The 17584-nt window shown below is 43.3% G+C and overlaps 3 protein-coding genes across 3 annotated transcripts; 2 read left to right on the top strand and 1 right to left on the bottom strand.

Annotated features, from left to right (window-relative positions):
• Nucleotides 1–2128: 2128 nt before the first annotated feature.
• Nucleotides 2129–2506, top strand: HETIRDRAFT_46442 (uncharacterized protein; the record flags this gene model as incomplete). Its single annotated transcript, XM_009547527.1, has 1 exon — nt 2129–2506. A coding segment is annotated over one exon (378 nt), but the record flags the coding sequence as incomplete, so codon positions are not given.
• Nucleotides 2507–6031: 3525 nt separating this feature from the next.
• On the top strand, nt 6032–7471 carry HETIRDRAFT_317412 (uncharacterized protein; the record flags this gene model as incomplete). The annotated part of the gene is made up of 1 exon (XM_009548360.1): nt 6032–7471. One exon carries the CDS (start codon nt 6032–6034, stop codon nt 7469–7471), a length of 1440 nt encoding a protein of 479 aa, XP_009546655.1.
• Nucleotides 7472–11821: 4350 nt separating this feature from the next.
• HETIRDRAFT_241110 (uncharacterized protein) lies at nt 11822–11983 on the bottom strand (the record flags this gene model as incomplete). The annotated part of the gene is made up of 1 exon (XM_009548359.2): nt 11822–11983. A coding segment is annotated over one exon (162 nt), but the record flags the coding sequence as incomplete, so codon positions are not given.
• Nucleotides 11984–17584: the final 5601 nt, after the last annotated feature.

Here is a 17584-nt window from a genome sequence, read left to right as displayed (position 1 = left end):
AGAGACGACTTAGAGAAATACCTACGGATACATATACGGTATTCTCACGCCCTATTTCCTAAAGTAGTATAAAAGGCCCATAGAGTAGGCTGAGGTTCTTCAGTCTATTCTCTTCGTTCTCCTGTATCTTCACATACAGGAACCTTCGTTCTTAGGCAGTCTTCACACTGTCTACTCCACTCGCTGTAGTCTTCCTACTACAGTCTTCATTGCTACACCGCAATACATCTCTGGCTCCTGTGCTACACGTACAGTCGAGACCATCGTTCCACACATCCTCCACGAGTGACCTAGGGAAGAACCTCCTACTCTTGGGGTTACCGAACGAGCAGTTCGTAACACTAGAATAGACTCTTCTGCCCCTACCTTGCTCGCACTAGCTTGCTGCCACACTCTCTCTCATAACCTTGCTCAGTGGGGATATAGACCCCCATCGAGAAAGTGTTACTGCACACACTCTGGAGCAAGACCTAGGCCAGGAATATCCACCCGGCACTAGACGTATCAATAACCAACTCCGTCACAACAATCGCCCTATCCGGCGCGAAGGGGACTTCTGGGTCTACGAAGACAATAACAGATACGCCCCTCCGAATTACGATAACTGCTCATACCGAAACGGGCGTTATTACTTCACCCTTGAAGACGGAACAGAAGAAGAGGATATTTGGAACGAAACAGAAGCTCAGTGGGAACTAGCCCCACAATACAGGGAACCGGCGCCGGTAATCCCCGAAGACTCGGAGCAAGAGGAAACAACCTCGGAATCAGACTCCGACTCACCAGACCAAACACCGATCAACACCCGAAACGAACCGCTCGCCGAAATGTCGGGACAAGGTTCGACTTCTACAGACCCCCCTTCCGCAACAGTACAACCCGGAAGAGGAAAAGTCAAACTCCCAGACAACTACACAGGCAACCGCATTGAATCCCAGAAATTCATGCTCCAATGCCTCCTTCTTTTCGCAGCAGAATCCGATCGGTACAAGACCGATCAAGACAAGATATCCCTGGTGCTCTCATGCATGAGATATGGCACGGCAGGAGCTTGGGCCGAGAACTTCCTCCTCAAATCAGTAGGAGCGGACCCTCCCACTGATCTAGGAACCTGGAGGGACTTTTTAACAAAGTTCAAGCTCCAATTTAGGGAGACTGGCAAGACCGACAAAGCGCGAAGCGCACTCATGGCCTTCTCCCAAGGACGAATGACGGTTGATGAATACTCCAACCAATTCATTCTCATCGCCGCCGATGCCGACATCTCTGATAAGGAACAAGTCCCTTATTTCCAACGCGGGTTAGACCCGCGCGTCATGGACAAAATATATGACAAAGAAGTACAGCCAAAGGACACCATTCAAGACTGGATTAACACAGCCTGCGAAATAGACGGACGACTCAGAGCTAGATCTGCTCAAAAAGCCATCCTCGCCAACTCCACCTCCTTTCGCAGCGATTATTTAAATCGTTTCCACACTCAACCAGCCGTCCGCTACAACTCCACCACCGCTCCTCGCAGAATGAACAACCAGGTGGTTGACATGGACATCGACGCTACCAGGAAGCGTAACGCCGGAAGTCAAGAGAGAAAATTTGACGGCAAGCGAACCCCCCGTTGCTCAAATTGTGGAAAATTAGGGCACTCTAGCGCTAACTGCTGGTCGGCCCATAGAGGCGTTCCACCAGCTCGAGGAAACTCGAAGAGACGCCTGGGTACGACAGGGAGAGGAAACCGTGCGGTTGATTTGGAAGGAGAAGACTACGCACCCGCTATGGGAGACCAAGCGGGAATATATCGAAGAGTGGAGACAGAGGACGTTCCTCGCAACGACCAGCGGGTACCACAACCTGGTCCTTTGATGGAACGTCCTTACTCTGCCCCATCCGGATGACCCCAAAACAACCATGGGCAACGCGCTATGTTACCTAACGGACGACAGGGAGACGGAAGCGTCAGTCATTCTGCTCGAATCGGAGCAGTGCTCGGAGAATTAGGAGAAGATGAAGCAAGAGAAGTGATCTTGGGGCACGCGGAGCGTTTTTCTTGACCTCTCCCTCACCAGCGAAGGAGAGAGGTCAAGGACGACCCGAGTTTGACGCCCGCACTTGTATTCGTATCAGAGCAATGAACGACCGTATCATCACCCCCATACGTCTGAACGTGAAGGTATCAAACAGGAGTCAATACGCTGGAGCTAAGGCAACCATCGACTCGGCATGCGAAGGGGTTATAGTAAACGAAACTTGGGTCAAAAGACATCGTTTCCCCACCTATACACTCAACAACCCCATTCGCGTCCGGAACGTCGATGACACCATTAATAAAGCAGGTCTCATCCGATCCGCCTGGGATGTGAACCTCACCATTCGGGACATCAGGGGACAAACGCATACTGAACGCGTCCAGATGTTTATCTCCAATCTAGAGAAGGATGACCTTATCCTAGGAACAGATTGGTTGAAATACCACGATCCCTCCATAGAGTGGAGGCGACGTGAAGTGCACTTTGATCGGTGCCCCCAGAAATGCCAGCAACCACATGGGTTCACTAGGGCAAGGGAAGAACCGCAAAACAATAGGCGGTTATCAGACGTGGAGCCACGGCACAAACCACGCATCAACGAGCGCGAAAAACAGCGCCTAGAACACCTCCGAAGACTATCGGAAGATGTAGGACTCCGCGATCATAGCGGAACGTTTGGTGTCCAACTACGAGCATACCTCAAAAGGAAATGGCTCCTACAGGACATAAGGAAATACGCAGAAGAGAAACGAAAGGCTCAAGCCAAACCATCTCTTTCACCAAACGGGGGAGAACCTGATCTCCCACATAAAAACTCAGGAAAACAGGCCATAGAGGAACCAGTTATTTGGAAACTGGCTCCCGAACCGTCAGGATTTGCCAGCTTCGACCAGGACTTGGAAGACGAAATCGTTGTCACCAATCTAAAGGAAAGAGTCCCCAAGGCGCATCACGAATTTTTGGACATTTTCAGCGAACGAAAGTCGCAGCGACTCCCAGAGCACACTTATTGGGACCACGCCATAGACCTGAAACCGACTTTCAAACCTCAAGTACCAAAAATCTACGCCTTGAGCCCAGAGAAACACGATGAACTGGGGAAATTCATCAAGGAACACCTCACTCGGGGGACCATCCGTCGATCCACCTCACAAACGGCAGCCCCATTTTTCTTTATAGGAAAGAAAGATGGAAAACTGCGCCCAGTACAGGACTATCGCCATTTGAACTCGTACACCATCCCAAATGTGTGCCCCCTCCCATTAATCCAAGAACTATTGGACGTAATCAAAGGGGCCACCATTTTCAGCAAATTGGATGTACGGTGGGGATACAACAATATACGAATCAAAAAGGGCGACGAGTGGAAGGCAGCTTTCATCACTCCGTTGGGTTCTTATGAACCCACGGTGATGTTCTTCGGCCTCACCAACTCACCAGCCACCTTCCAGGCCATGATGAACATGATCTTCAGAGAACTCATCACGGCCCGGAAAATAACCGTATATATGGATAACATCCTCATCTTCTCCAAAACCATGGCAGAACATATTCAAGTCTTGAACCAAGTTTTCCAGATCTTACGCGACAATGACCTCTATTTGAAGCCAGAAAAATGCGAGTTTTATAAAGAAAAACTCCAATATCTGGGATACACGATTTCAAAAGACCATGTCGCTATGGAAGATTCGAAGGTGGATGCCATACAAGATTGGCCAGTCCCACGCACTGTCCGAGATATTCGCTCCTTTTTAGGTCTAGGAAACTTTTACAGGTGTTTCATTGATAAGTTCTCCCTTATCGCGCGCCCTCTGCACGACCTCACCAAAAAGGATGCAAAATGGAACTGGACTTCGAAGTGCCAGGAAGCTTTTGAACGATTAAAAAGGGCGTTCATCAGTAAACCCGTTCTAAATTACCCGGACCCCATGCATCCATATCGACTAGTAACGGATGCCTCACTAATTGCTTATGGGGCCATCCTCCTGCAAGAAGGAAAAGATGGCGACTGGCACTCAGTCGCATTCCTTTCCGGGTCATTTTCACCAGCAGAACGGAATTACGATGTCCACGATCGCGAACTCCTGGCCATCATAAAAGCGTTGGAACACTGGAACCATTACCTCGAAGGTGCACGACACCCATTCGAGATCTGGACAGACCACAAGAACTTGGAACACTTCCAAACGGCGCGAGATCTCTCACGACGACACGCCCGTTGGAGCCTTTATTTGAGCAGATTCGACTTCGCGCTCAGCTATAAAGCGGGATCGACAAATCATTCCGATGCTCTGTCCAGGCGTCCAGATCTAAGTGAGGGGGTGGAATCTGACAACAAAGCTCAAATTTTGCTCCCGGCCAACCTTTTTAACAAATCCGACGAAACACTGGTAGAACCGTCCCCAATACGGCATATTAAGTCCACAGAAATCGCATCCTCAGACCTCATCTCCCTCATCCGACTCTCAAAATCGGAACATGATGCCCTGACAAGGGTAGCCCTCGCCAAACTCTTGCGAGTAGGGCCACAAGGAATGAGAGGATTACTGGGACACTGGACACACGAAGACGGAATCACCAGACGAAACGGCCATATATGCGTCCCAAAAGATGATGCCATACGAAGACTTATTGTCAAAACGCATCACGACGCACTTGCAGCAGGACATTTGGGGAGAGCCAAAACGCTGGAGATGGTACAACGACACTATTGGTGGCAAAACATGACAAAGTTCGTTCATGAATACGTGGACGGATGTGCGGTATGCCAATCGACCAAGAATTTGACACACAAGACGCACCCTCCTATCCACCCTTTGGAAACTACCAACGTCCCTTGGTGATTCATCTCGACAGACTTCGTCACGGACTTACCCGAAAGCAAGGGTTTTGACTCAATCAATGTGGTAGTGGATCAAGGCCTGTCCAAAGGCATAGTCATCACCCCATGCAAGAAAACAATCATGGCAGAAGAAACAACCGTGCTTTTCCAGAATAACGTTTTCAATCGACATGGGCTGCCGACCAAAATAGTATCCGATCGCGGCCCTCAATTCGCGGCCAAGTTCACCCGAGAACTCTGGAAACGGCTAGGAATCACCGCTGCTCTCAGCACGGCTTATCATCCCCAGACGGATGGAGAAACAGAACGAGTAAACTAGGAGATTGAACAGTTCCTGAGAACGTTCTGCAATTACCACCAAGATAACTGGGTGGACCTTTTGCCGTTTGCCGAATTCTCGCACAACACGCGGAAACATTCAGCCACCGGAAAATCTCCTTTCGAAGTGCTATACGGGTTCAATCCCCCTTATTCAGCTGACACTGCGCTGGAAACAAAGGTACCCGCGGTAGCTGAACGCATTAAGGTGATCACAGAAGTCCAGGAAGAAGCCGCAGCCAGCCTACAAATAGCCAGCAATTACGCCAAAGACCGGGATCTCCACAGGAAACTCCCTCAGTGGAAAGAAGGAGACCAAGTATGGCTAGAAGGAACCCATATCCGGACGACCCATCCAAAGTTCAAGCTCGCTCCTAGGAGGTATGGACCCTTCAAAATATTGGCGAAAGTAGGAACCCTGGCATACAAACTTCAAATTCCCCAACACTGGAGGATCCACCCGGTGTTCCACGCCGCAACGCTAACCAAGTATAGGGAAACCGAGGCACACGGAGAAAACTTCGCAAGACCATTGCCGGAGGTACTAAACGATGAAGAACATTACAAAGTAGAAATGATCGTGGACTCAAAGAAACAAGGATGGGGAACCAAATATTTGGTCAAGTGGATGGGATATCCCGAGGCAGACAACACCTGGGAACCCTACGCTCTCCTAAAAGGGACAGCGGAAGAAGCTATGAAAGAGTTTCATGACCAATATCCTGACAAACCTCGTCCGGGAGCACCCTGAGAAGGGGAGGAAAAGTCCATAAAAGAGCGACCAGAGAGCCCTAACGGATCATCTTCCCCCACTTTCCTCCCAAGTTCCTTCTCCTTCACTCAAATGCTCCTTCACAAAGACCACGATGCTTCATCACCATCCAGAAACTCCTCCCCCGATGTCGTCCTTATGGTGTCCAATCCAGACATCGGACGAGTGGATAGAGGAACCAGTCCTCACCCAAGCAATGCTGGACGAGTTGATAGAGGAACCAGCCCTCATCGTCCAGAACCCGCCGTCGTCACCCTCACTCCACACCTCAACAACTTCTCAGATGACGACGCCGAGGACTACGCCAAGTTCAAAGAAAGAGAAAGAACTCGCCGACCGTCATCCCAGGGGGCCTCACGAGATGCATCACGGAATGAAAACCCTGATGACAGAAACCTACCAGGCTCTGACGAAGTACCAGTGGGAGTTCCACCTCCTGCTACAATCGCGGCAAACGTTGGAGCTGCAGGTCCCTCGGGACTACGAGCAAGAACAGCAGCTCAACTCCCAAGCCATGGAGAAACTGAATCGATACCAGTTATACAGGGAGCTACACCTCCGCCAGTACCAACTGGTGGACAGATTCCCCGCTCCATGGGAAGAACTACCCTTGGTACAGATCCTCACGCTGGAGAATTGGAGCGACACGCGGACGCGCTCCTCCAGCGAAGCACTATCTCCGCGGTAATACAAATGGCCACAGCCATGGCCCTACAACGACTTGCTAACTTCGCTGCAGGGCAACCCGGGAATGAGCATAGCGACATACCTCGACGACTGGCTAGTGCCAGTCTCCAGATCAGAGGACTCGCCCTCCAAACAGACCCTGACACCGCCTCTTGGTATGAACATAACGACGGACGACCACGAGCTCTCCTCATCCATCCCGACGAATTCTCCCAGTATGTCAACAGAGAGCTCCTTCCAGCTCTCCTCTTCACCGGAGAACTGGGCGCCGTCCAACCAAGCAGAACCGACCCTTTCCGCGTTGTCGTCTGGAATGTACCACGTCCCGGAGAACATCCCACGGCTGTACCAAATCCAAGAAGGACTCCGCACACGGTCGTGGAACGCCCTTCACCGAGGCCATGGGAAAGTCGTACAGCACATAGCAATCCCACGACGTCCTCCTCTCACCGGGTACGAAATTTTCCCCTATCCCATGGGGGTACCGACGAGGAGGAACCACCCGTCTATCGAAGAAACGAGGGAAGAAGGAGTCGAGGGACCCAGGCAACCCTCCGCCGCGGAACAACTACTGGCGGGAGTGTTCGACACCGGCCTGGAACGCCTCCTCCTAGTGCTCGATTTCGTACAGACGAGGGACAGAATAACCGAAGTAGCCGCAGAACTCGCCGCGCTGATTCGGAGGCTAGAAGAAATCGCTCTTGGACTCGATCCGAGCTCGATGCATGGGATGCTCTAGACGACCCCGGAAATTACGACGACGCCGATCCCTACTATCGACCTGACGAAGGAGGCGATGGCTACCAAGGACCATATGATTACTAAGAAGGATCAACTGCAGGGCAAGAAAGGGGGTAAGGAAGTTGAGGAACTCCTTCCCACAGAGGGTCCGAAATGACCTTAAACTACAATCGTCCGCAACGACGTAAAACTAGGATCGTCCCTCAAGACGTTAAACTGTACGACCTCGTCCGAAAGAGACGTTAAACTACCCCGCGTCCGGAATGACGTCTAAACTATCGGACCTGCATGTCTTAAAACTGTGAAAAGATAAGAAGGCAGGGGAAGTACCTGACCATTAGTCCTAGGTTCAAATGATGGTACGAATCAAGGACAACAGCGGGCATAATTCCACGTACGACCTACGGCGGAACCTTTCACATCCTCGCTGTCAAGGAGTTAATCTGACAGATGCATCGAGCGTCCCATTTGGATCCTCAGTTTTACAGGGTTTTTTCCGCATTAGGGAACCCTCTACATGACATATACTCTACTCGTAGGTGTCGACAAGCCGGCTCTTTGCCTTGGTACAGCAAAGTGCCCATACATAACCGGTTGCAAGTCCGAGTCAAGAAATTATGATGCACAACTCGTTAAGTGAACCCTCACAGTCAAGGTCTGACTGGTGTTTTGGGACGTCCCACTTTGGATCTCCCGTTTTACAGGATCGTTTCCGCATTAGGGGATCCTACAGCTGGCGCATGAGATGATGTAGAGAACGGGCCACCTTTACTTCACAAGTCTTCCTATAATGATGCGAGGCCATAAAACACATCCGGAACGATGTAAAACTACCAAAGGCTTGGTCCGCAATGACTATAAACTACTAGGGTCCGCAATGACGTTAAACTAGTCTTTGTCCGAAATGACGGAAAACTACCCACCGTCCGAGATGATGTAAAACTACCATTGACCCAAGGAGCGTGGTTGTATTCTGGAGAAGCACGGATTTTCGGGAGGATCCGCATCGCAGAACCCTGCCTATAAGAGGTCGAAGCGCTTCCGATATTCACTCGCTTTTCGGTAAAAGAATATCGGGTCGACTTGGTTCAAATCCAAGCGAGGGGTCTGGGGACATGGAAGAGCAAGCATCTCTTCATGGAGCGCTCAGTCTAGTCCTGGAGTTGAAGTACAAGAAATTCCGCTCCAAGACCTAGTCAGGAGGCAACTAGGACACGTGCCTCGAGTTGAAGATCTAGTAGGAAGGGACTAGACCATGCGACTCTCGTCTGGCCCACATAGCGGAAGAACGACAAGAGCGGGCCACTCATACAGAGAAGTCTATTCCGCCATTCGTCCGCAACAACGATAAACTACGAAGTGTCCGGGATGACGTTAAACTAAGCATTGTTTTTCCACAATATTTGTGGCGAAACAACGTCCGAGATGACGTTAAACTATTGTCCTCTCGAGAATGAGGATTGTAATGGATATCTCGACCAGATGTTCATTCGTCTGCAATGACGATAAACTATTGTCCCTTTCCACATAGGGATTGTTCGAGGCCATTTTTGCAATGGAAATGGCATCGACGTCCGCAACGACGGTAAACTACGGGGCATCCGAAATGATGTAAAACTATCGTCCCTTCGTTCTAGGGATCGTGCGTGGTGGAAATCAAGGTTATCCCCACGCGTCCGAAACGACGCTAAACTACTTGTCCCTTCAAGTATAGGGAGTGTGCGTGGCGATCTTGACAAGATACCGCGCGTCCGCGACGACGTTAAACTAGTGCCCCTGGACATAGGGGTTGTCATTGATGTCCAATCCCCTAGACACCAATGCGTCCGCAATGACGGAAAACTATTTGCTCCTTACCGTATAGGAGTTGTGGATTGACCGCCATGCTGTCAATCGGTCCGCAATGACACTAAACTACGTGCTCCTTACCGAATAGGAGTTGTGGTTGTTGACCAAGACCGTGGTCATCAACCGTCCGAGATGACGTTAAACTACTCATCCCTTTTTGGTACAGGGATCATCGGTCGACATCATTCTTGACGAGAATGTGTCGACAACGTCCGAAAAGACGGTAAACTACCTTCATCCTCGGAAGGAAAAGCCTATCGTGACTCGAGGGACATAGTCAGACGATAGCTCGCCTAAAGCACGGCGTTAAACTGCAAGTCGCCTACCTCACGGCGTTAAACTGAGCGGTCTCCTAATATTGAGACGTTACAAGTTATCCGGTTTGATATAGCATAAACCGTTCCCATCATGCCTCAGTGGAAATCTGTGGGACAAAGTCTGGTCTAGGGCCCTATGCACATAACCGATGAATGGTCCGGCGTGCAGAAACATCTTTCCCCCACAGATATTCCATGTTGATGATGAAGAAGGTCCGCAAATGACCTAGAAGTAAACTACAAGGCAGCGCAGGGCGCCTTAATACATCCGCAACGATGTAAAACTACTGTCGTCCGCAACGACGATAAACTACGGAACATCCGGCAAGACGTTTAAACTGCTATCGTGGATATATCTCGCAACCCGACAAATATATCAGCTGTGGTCTTAATGTCCATTCGTGCAAAACGAACGGGCCGATCAGGAGAAGGAGTCAGACTCCTCCTTACTCCTCACGGCACCCTTCAAGTCTAATTCTCTTCATATCCTTGCCTCAAACCCAATACGCATAGTGAATCAAACAAACTCTGGACGTCGAACTAACTCACCGGAGATGAGCCCACCGTATGGGGGCGATACTGCTTGGGATTTATGGCTGCAACCTCACCGGAGATGAGCTCACCGTATGGGAGCGATACTGCTTGGGACGTTAAGATGGTAGTCTGGGGAAGTAGGCCTAAGCCTTTGTAAAGCGATCAACCTACTTGTCCGTGGACGCCATCCTCTGAACGCCAAGAGGAACAACAAAAATCACGAGGATAACGACTATCCTGGAAACACTGAGGTTTGGCCCTCGGAGAAGGAAGAAGAAGAACCTGATGCCACGAACTGGAACCCACATGCTAGAGTTTCTATTCATCCACACACCACTCGCATTCATACGCCTTTCTTGACACCTGTCCGGAGACCGACTGGACTGACATCCTGGCTTGAGAACCCAGGAAAGATCACAACAACCGAGGGGTGAAGGAAGAACATCCTACAGAGCGGAGGTTTGGTACCCTCACGACTCGACAAACAAACAGCTCAACGGAGATGGAAAACTCCTAGAGGATCAAACGACGTAAGTCGGTCTTCCTCCCAGAAAACGAAGTCATGTCCCGGAAGTCGCATCCGGAGACCAATTTTTGGATCAAGAAAGCAAATCGTATATGGAGTGGCGATGAAGCGCGTAGCGCTGTCCTACCAGGTGAATAGGACGTAGAAAGGGGGTATTGTTATGATCACGTTCTGTCGGGCCTTAACGGCGGTCTATACCGACACGATCATCACAAATATCAAGCGGCCTCACAAGGAGAGGCGTACAAACAAGGTACAGATAGTAACCTTGGTCATCCACTCCCAACGGATCACCTTATCATTGGTCGAGTATCACGGGCCTATTGCGTAGCGGGCATGGAACGCCGCCTTACAAACTACTCACACATCGGGCATTGAGCTCCTAGTCTTTCCTGGCCGGAAGGGGACTAACGGAGAAGCACAAGAGTAGTCGTTATTGAGAGAGACGACTTAGAGAAATACCTACGGATACATATACGGTATTCTCACGCCCTATTTCCTAAAGTAGTATAAAAGGCCCATAGAGTAGGCTGAGGTTCTTCAGTCTATTCTCTTCGTTCTCCTGTATCTTCACATACAGGAACCTTCGTTCTTAGGCAGTCTTCACACTGTCTACTCCACTCGCTGTAGTCTTCCTACTACAGTCTTCATTGCTACACCGCAATACATCTCTGGCTCCTGTGCTACACGTACAGTCGAGACCATCGTTCCACACATCCTCCACGAGTGACCTAGGGAAGAACCTCCTACTCTTGGGGTTACCGAACGAGCAGTTCGTAACAGTTGCCTATATTATGTCTACTTATTTAGATTACCAAGTTTATATCTTAGACCTTGTGGCTTAGTGGCTTAGAGCATCTGTCTTAGGTGCTTGCATACATGAGGTTGTTGGTTCAACTCTGGTAGAAGGCAAGTTTGTTATAAGGTATATTCTGTGTTTAGGTATTGAACTAGTGCTCTAATAGACATGACTCTATAAGAAGGCTATGGGAACTGTGATGCTTGATTTATTATGATTTTTCCAAAATTTCAAGTTATAATCCATCTTAATAATTCCTAATTTAGGAAAATTATATCTAATTAGAACAGGTTTAGAGGGGGGGTAAGCTAAAAATGTCTAATCCTAATTGTTCTTAATTATGCATAAATAGAATTAATTAGAGCTTAATACAAAGGGGTGGTTTTCCAGATGACATCTTCGTTTCTATATTATCTATGCTCAATCTGCAAGAGCACAGTGTATAACTGGCTATGAGAGAAAACTAGTAAAGTCAGATCTACCACAACCTTGTTGAGCATTGGGCCTTGACAACTATTAAATGTAGTGCCATACGTAGGTGTAAGCAAAAACTGCCTTTTAACTAGAATATGTTCTAAGCAAAGAGTTTGATGGGATAAAATGCAAAAGATAGTGATTGACTCAAGATCAAGATATGCAGGCACCAACCTCATATCTAAAAATGGACAAAGAAGACAGAAAGTCACAAAATTTATCCTAATGTCTACTATAGCCAAGTGAGCATTTTTGACAAGTGCCTAGTCAATTGAGAGTTTGCACAATAAGTGGGCCATGACTCTTCTCTTCAGTATCACCTAGTGTGCAAGAAGGCCAGGGATAGAATGTGATGTAGCCTAGTTGAGCATGGCATCTAGCAAGGCAGTTTGCATCTCTGTGTTATCAACTTTCTTAAGAAAGTCCAAATCCATGTATTGTTGAGGCAAGACAAGCATCCAAGAGACAATTGAGTAGTTATATATATCAATTTGAGTATTTGTCAGAGCCAGGATTGCATAGTGATAAGTGCATCACTCCTCTAAGCACTAAGGCCTCTATTTGTATAGCTCTATAAGTACTATTGCCCTACTATTGTGCTTATCTTACAAAGTCCTATAGCCACTACAAGAGACACTTGGGCATTCTTACAGTCTTACATAATCTCCTCCAACTTTATCTAGAAAACCTCCTCTCTTAATTAGATCTAATTATTCAAAATGCTAATCTGAGCTAATTATAATATATTATCCATAATCAACTTTATAATTAAATCTACAAGTAAAGGTAACATTGTTGATATTACTATAGTCATATTAGAATCTACAACCCAATTACAATTTCACACATTCCAAATCCAAATTGTATAAGTACTACAATCTTATTTTTATTGTATTCTTTATTTTCTATTGGTTTACTATATTATTGTCTAGTGTCCAAGTTTAAATATTAAAAGCCCTGATTTTTAGGGTATTTATTGACCCTTTTATATATTAAATAGACAAAAGATGAATATGTAAAAAAATTGAAAAATTGAAATTGCCTTATTTATATTAACATATTTAGGTTACCAGGTAAATAACTTAGATCTTATGGCCTAGTAGTTTAGGAGCAGTGGTCTAGGGTATGTAGGCATGAGGTTGTTGGTTCAATTCTAGCAATGGACAAGTTTACTACAAGGTATGACTTTAGTTTGATTAGCAAGCTCTATACATACTCTATGATTGAAGGTGTAGTAATAGTAGAGAAACTATAGGACTAGATGAGTTGATATTTTTCCAAAAATCCGTATAATAAATTAGCTTTAATTAGCTTTAATTAGACCTTATAATTTTAGGATTAGAGGGGATAAGCTGAAAATCCTAAATAGTAATTGGCAAAAATCTAGCTATGTTTATGCTTAACTATGGTTAATTTGATGTGGGACTTTTCCCTGATGTTAGTAATTCAAAGAATTCTTAAAGACTTTTCTATTAGTAGTAGATGTGAAGAGAAGGATTCTTGTAGGAAATAGGTATGCTCTGCTGGTCAGTAAAGTTACTGACCAAGAGCATGAATATCTAGATGTATTGTATCTTTCAGAAATAAAATTACATGGTATACCATCACTCTAAATCAAAATAATGCTTATTGGCAAGAATAAAACGCCCTAGTGGATAGTGGAGCCACTAGAGTATTTATACATCCTTGCTTTATTAAGATGCACTAGATTATAACATAGAAAACCCCCATTCCCATTCTAGTTAATATGGTCCAAAATACTAAAAATTAAAGAAGGGCCTATTACAAAATTTGTAAAGCTAAAACTTCAAGTTCTAGGTAAAAGGGAAGGATCACACATAGAATCAGCCAGATTCCATGTGGCAAAAATAGGAAAAAAAGACATTATTCTAGAAACTAACTGGTTATTAGAGTATAATCTGGAAGTTGATTGGTATGCCTATGAGCTGCATTTTACTAGATGTCTATCCTTTTGCCAAATTAAAGGATGGCTAATAAAGGCCAAAAGAGCCACAAGAAAACTAGGATGTCCAAACCCTAGCATATGGCACATAGAGACAGTACTATAAAAAAGCAACTATCCAATCCTATTGTAAAAGCTAGAAAAAGCACTGCTAGGTCAGAAAGTAGGAAATACCATAGTACTACTCCCATGGACAATACCTAAACATTTGGAGTTCATAACTTAGGCCAACTATTATAAGACTCTAACATAGGCTAAGAAAGACATTCTAGAAGATAATGACTATAATATGGCACTCCCTTCTACAAACTTAGAAGACAGAGCATACCTCATTAGATGCCTGGACACAGGAATCTTATAGGCTCTAGAATTATATAATAATATAGAAGGTGTCAATATACATTACACCAAAACTATATAACTTTCTTGAGCTAATATATTGGTCTCTGGAAAAGAATTTGTCAAAGCCATAACTAGAAAACAGACCAAATATACCAACTTACAATGATTGGTAGAATAAGTTGCCAAAGGAAAACCCTAATTAACCTTTGAGGAAATAGTGCCAAAAGAATATTGGGACTGTTAAAAAGTTTTTGAGGGTAGACCAAAAGGATAGCTACTATTATAAAATGCTTGTATAATAACTCTAAGAGTAATGGATTCTTCCTTAGGTTGCACAATAAACAGAGTAGAATAGAAAGTCCACTATATTACAAGGGAATACAGGGAATATAACAAAGTAAACAGTATAAAAGACTGTTTAGGTACAAAATAGACAGTATAAAGACTGCCTAAGAACAAAGAGAATAGACTAAAGTTCCTTAGCCTATTTTATGGGCCTTATATACTATGTTGGGATATGTTCTAAAATATTCTAAGTATATTCCCTTAGTCATCCTATAACTATTATTCTTTATTAGCACCAATTCTTGTGCTACTCATTCATATCTATCTAACCTAGTATATAATGGCAAGCATACCCATGTAGCCTAATAGTCTTCTATTTACCCATAACCCTATTGCATCCCTTTATTGGTGATAGTGTAATCTATTAGTTATATTAGCCTTTGGAGCATTTAGAAAACCCCTTTCTTATCTTTATGATCAAATCTATAATAAACACCATGTTGATTATGATTCTAGAGTTTACTTAAAATCTATAACTTAAGTACAATAATACAGACTCTAAATCCAAATTATATAAGTGCCAGAATATATTTTTATTCTACATAGAGTGTATTCTTTATTTTTATTTAGTATATTATATCCTTATTTGGTATATAAATTGAGATTATAAAATCCCTGATTTTTTGAATATTTTTTGATCAAAAATAGATCAAGTATGGGTGTGTGAGGTTAGAAGATTGAAAATATTAAGATTGCCTAAATTATATTAATATCTTTGAATTACCAAGATATTAGTTTAGACTTTATGGCTAAGTGGCTTAGAGCATCTATTTGGAGTGTGTATAGTTATAAGGTTGTAGATTCAACTCTGGCCAAGGGCAAGTTTTTTATAAGGTAAGACTTTAGGTTTAGATATTTAAGTAGTGACCTTTATAGATATCTCTAGGTTATGGATTATAGTAATATCAAGAAATGACAATGCTATAATAGATTCTATTTTTCTGAAATCTAACTCACTGATTAGCTTTAATTAGCTCTAAAACAAAGGAGGAGTAAGCAAACAAATGCTAATGCTATTTTAGTAAAATTTCATAAAATTGTCAATAATTAGAGCTTAATACAAGAGAGGCATTTCCTAGATAAGGACAATACCAGATACCTTATTGTATGCTTTATATAAAGCTGCCTAGTATTTATTGTGCTTTTTATTAGTTATAGATATTCTAAAGGGCCTAATAGATCAAGTTACAACAACATTTCCTTTTGATGTTTCCATGCCTAGAGAAACAACTTAGAAGTTTTATTGTTATCCTATGTATAATTTGCTTTCTTGATCCAAAATATAATTAGATACAACTTCTAATATAACTTTGTTTTCTAGGGGAAAGCCCAACTTACATTATTGAATCCCCTAGGAGTTTTTTTGTCTCTATTAAGCTGTTTGAGTCAAGGACCTTGGGTTTCCAAGCCATGCCTCATCTAATATTTTCCTTTACTAATATATTTTGTTGTGAAGCATTAATTAAGACCTTCAAACTAGGACTCCTTGATATAGTGTCAAAAAAGGCTTAAAGTATAAATGATTCTTTGATAAGTAGAAACTCATTAATATAGGTGTCAATGCTTACTTGTTGTTGTGCTTTATTTCAAATACCAAAGGTCATGGTAGTGTTTCTAGAGTAGTTGATCCTTAAAATGCCAAGGGGGTCCATGGATATGTAGTTTAATTACTTACTAAAGGCTTAGGCCTACTAACCCTTGTTATATTGCTTAACTAATATAATCTTTTTCTGTACTAGCAAGATTCTTTGAAGATCTAAGGGCCTGACAACCCTATATAGTAGCCTATCCTAGTTTAAAGATTATGGTAAATATCTAGAGTTTTGCTATGTTACTCAACTAACATATTTATATGCTATATAAGGTAAGGATTTGAGCAAATAGACTTTTGAGTTGTTCTATTGGCTTTACGCTTAGTATAAAGGAGTTTAAACCTCTATAATTGCTCTATTTATTTTTATAGTAGGTATCTGTATCAATAATAAGACCTTATATTGAATAGACCAGACTTTTGCCTTATAAATAGACTGAATAGATTTTTGAGTTTGATCTTAAATAGACTTATAACCTATAGATAGTGATTATGCAGGATCACTATAAGGTATGTCCTTATTTATAATAGTTTAAACATTGTTTCTAATGGTTTGTAGATTTATTGTTTTTATAGATATCTTCTAGTTTATCCCTAGGTTATTTTGGACCCATAAAGCATCTGGAAAACCCTTCCCTCTTATTAAATTATAATTATACATAATTATCAACAATGCTAACTAATGCTAACTATAATATATTTTATCAAATTATTATTAATTATAATCATGATCATGATCAAATCTACAAATCAATATAATGCTGTCTATACTACTAGAGTTATTCTAAGAAAGCACTGCTTTAATTGTTATTTTACATACCTAAATTAGATTAAGTAAGTGCCATAAATATTTTCCTCTAATATAAAGTGTATTCTCAATGTTTTATTAGTTTTTGGTAGTGGTATCTGGTATTTAGACTCATATTCTGAACGCCTTATTTTTTAAAGTATTTATTAACTTACTTATAAATAAAAGAAATAAGAGATAATTGTGGAATAGAACTAAATATGTTAAAACTGTTTAAAATATGTCTATATATACAAATTACCATGCTGAGTTAGACCTTATAACTTAGTAGTTTAGAGCATTTTGTTAAAGTGCTTGCAGGCATGAGATTATGGGGTTTACTCTGGCTTAAGGCAGGTTTGTTGTAAAGTGTAATTTTAGGTATAGATATTCAACTGATCTTTATAGCTAAGCTCTATTCAAAAGTTGTAGATAACCATAGTACTAGCGAGTAACCCTAGTACTTGGTTAAGTATTTATTTTTTGAAAATATAAATGTAAATTATGTATAATTCAAGATAATTAGGATTTATAAGCTATAGATAAAAGAGAAAGAAAGCTAAAAATCAATAATAATAATAATAATAATAATAATAATAATAATAATAATAATAATAATAATAATAATAATAATAATAATAATAATAATAATAATAAGTGGAAATTCTATA

This window comes from Heterobasidion irregulare (genome assembly GCF_000320585.1).
Source record: "Heterobasidion irregulare TC 32-1 unplaced genomic scaffold scaffold_05, whole genome shotgun sequence".
NCBI lineage: Eukaryota > Fungi > Basidiomycota > Agaricomycetes > Russulales > Bondarzewiaceae > Heterobasidion > Heterobasidion irregulare.
This window is presented reverse-complemented; position numbering and strand designations above follow the sequence as displayed.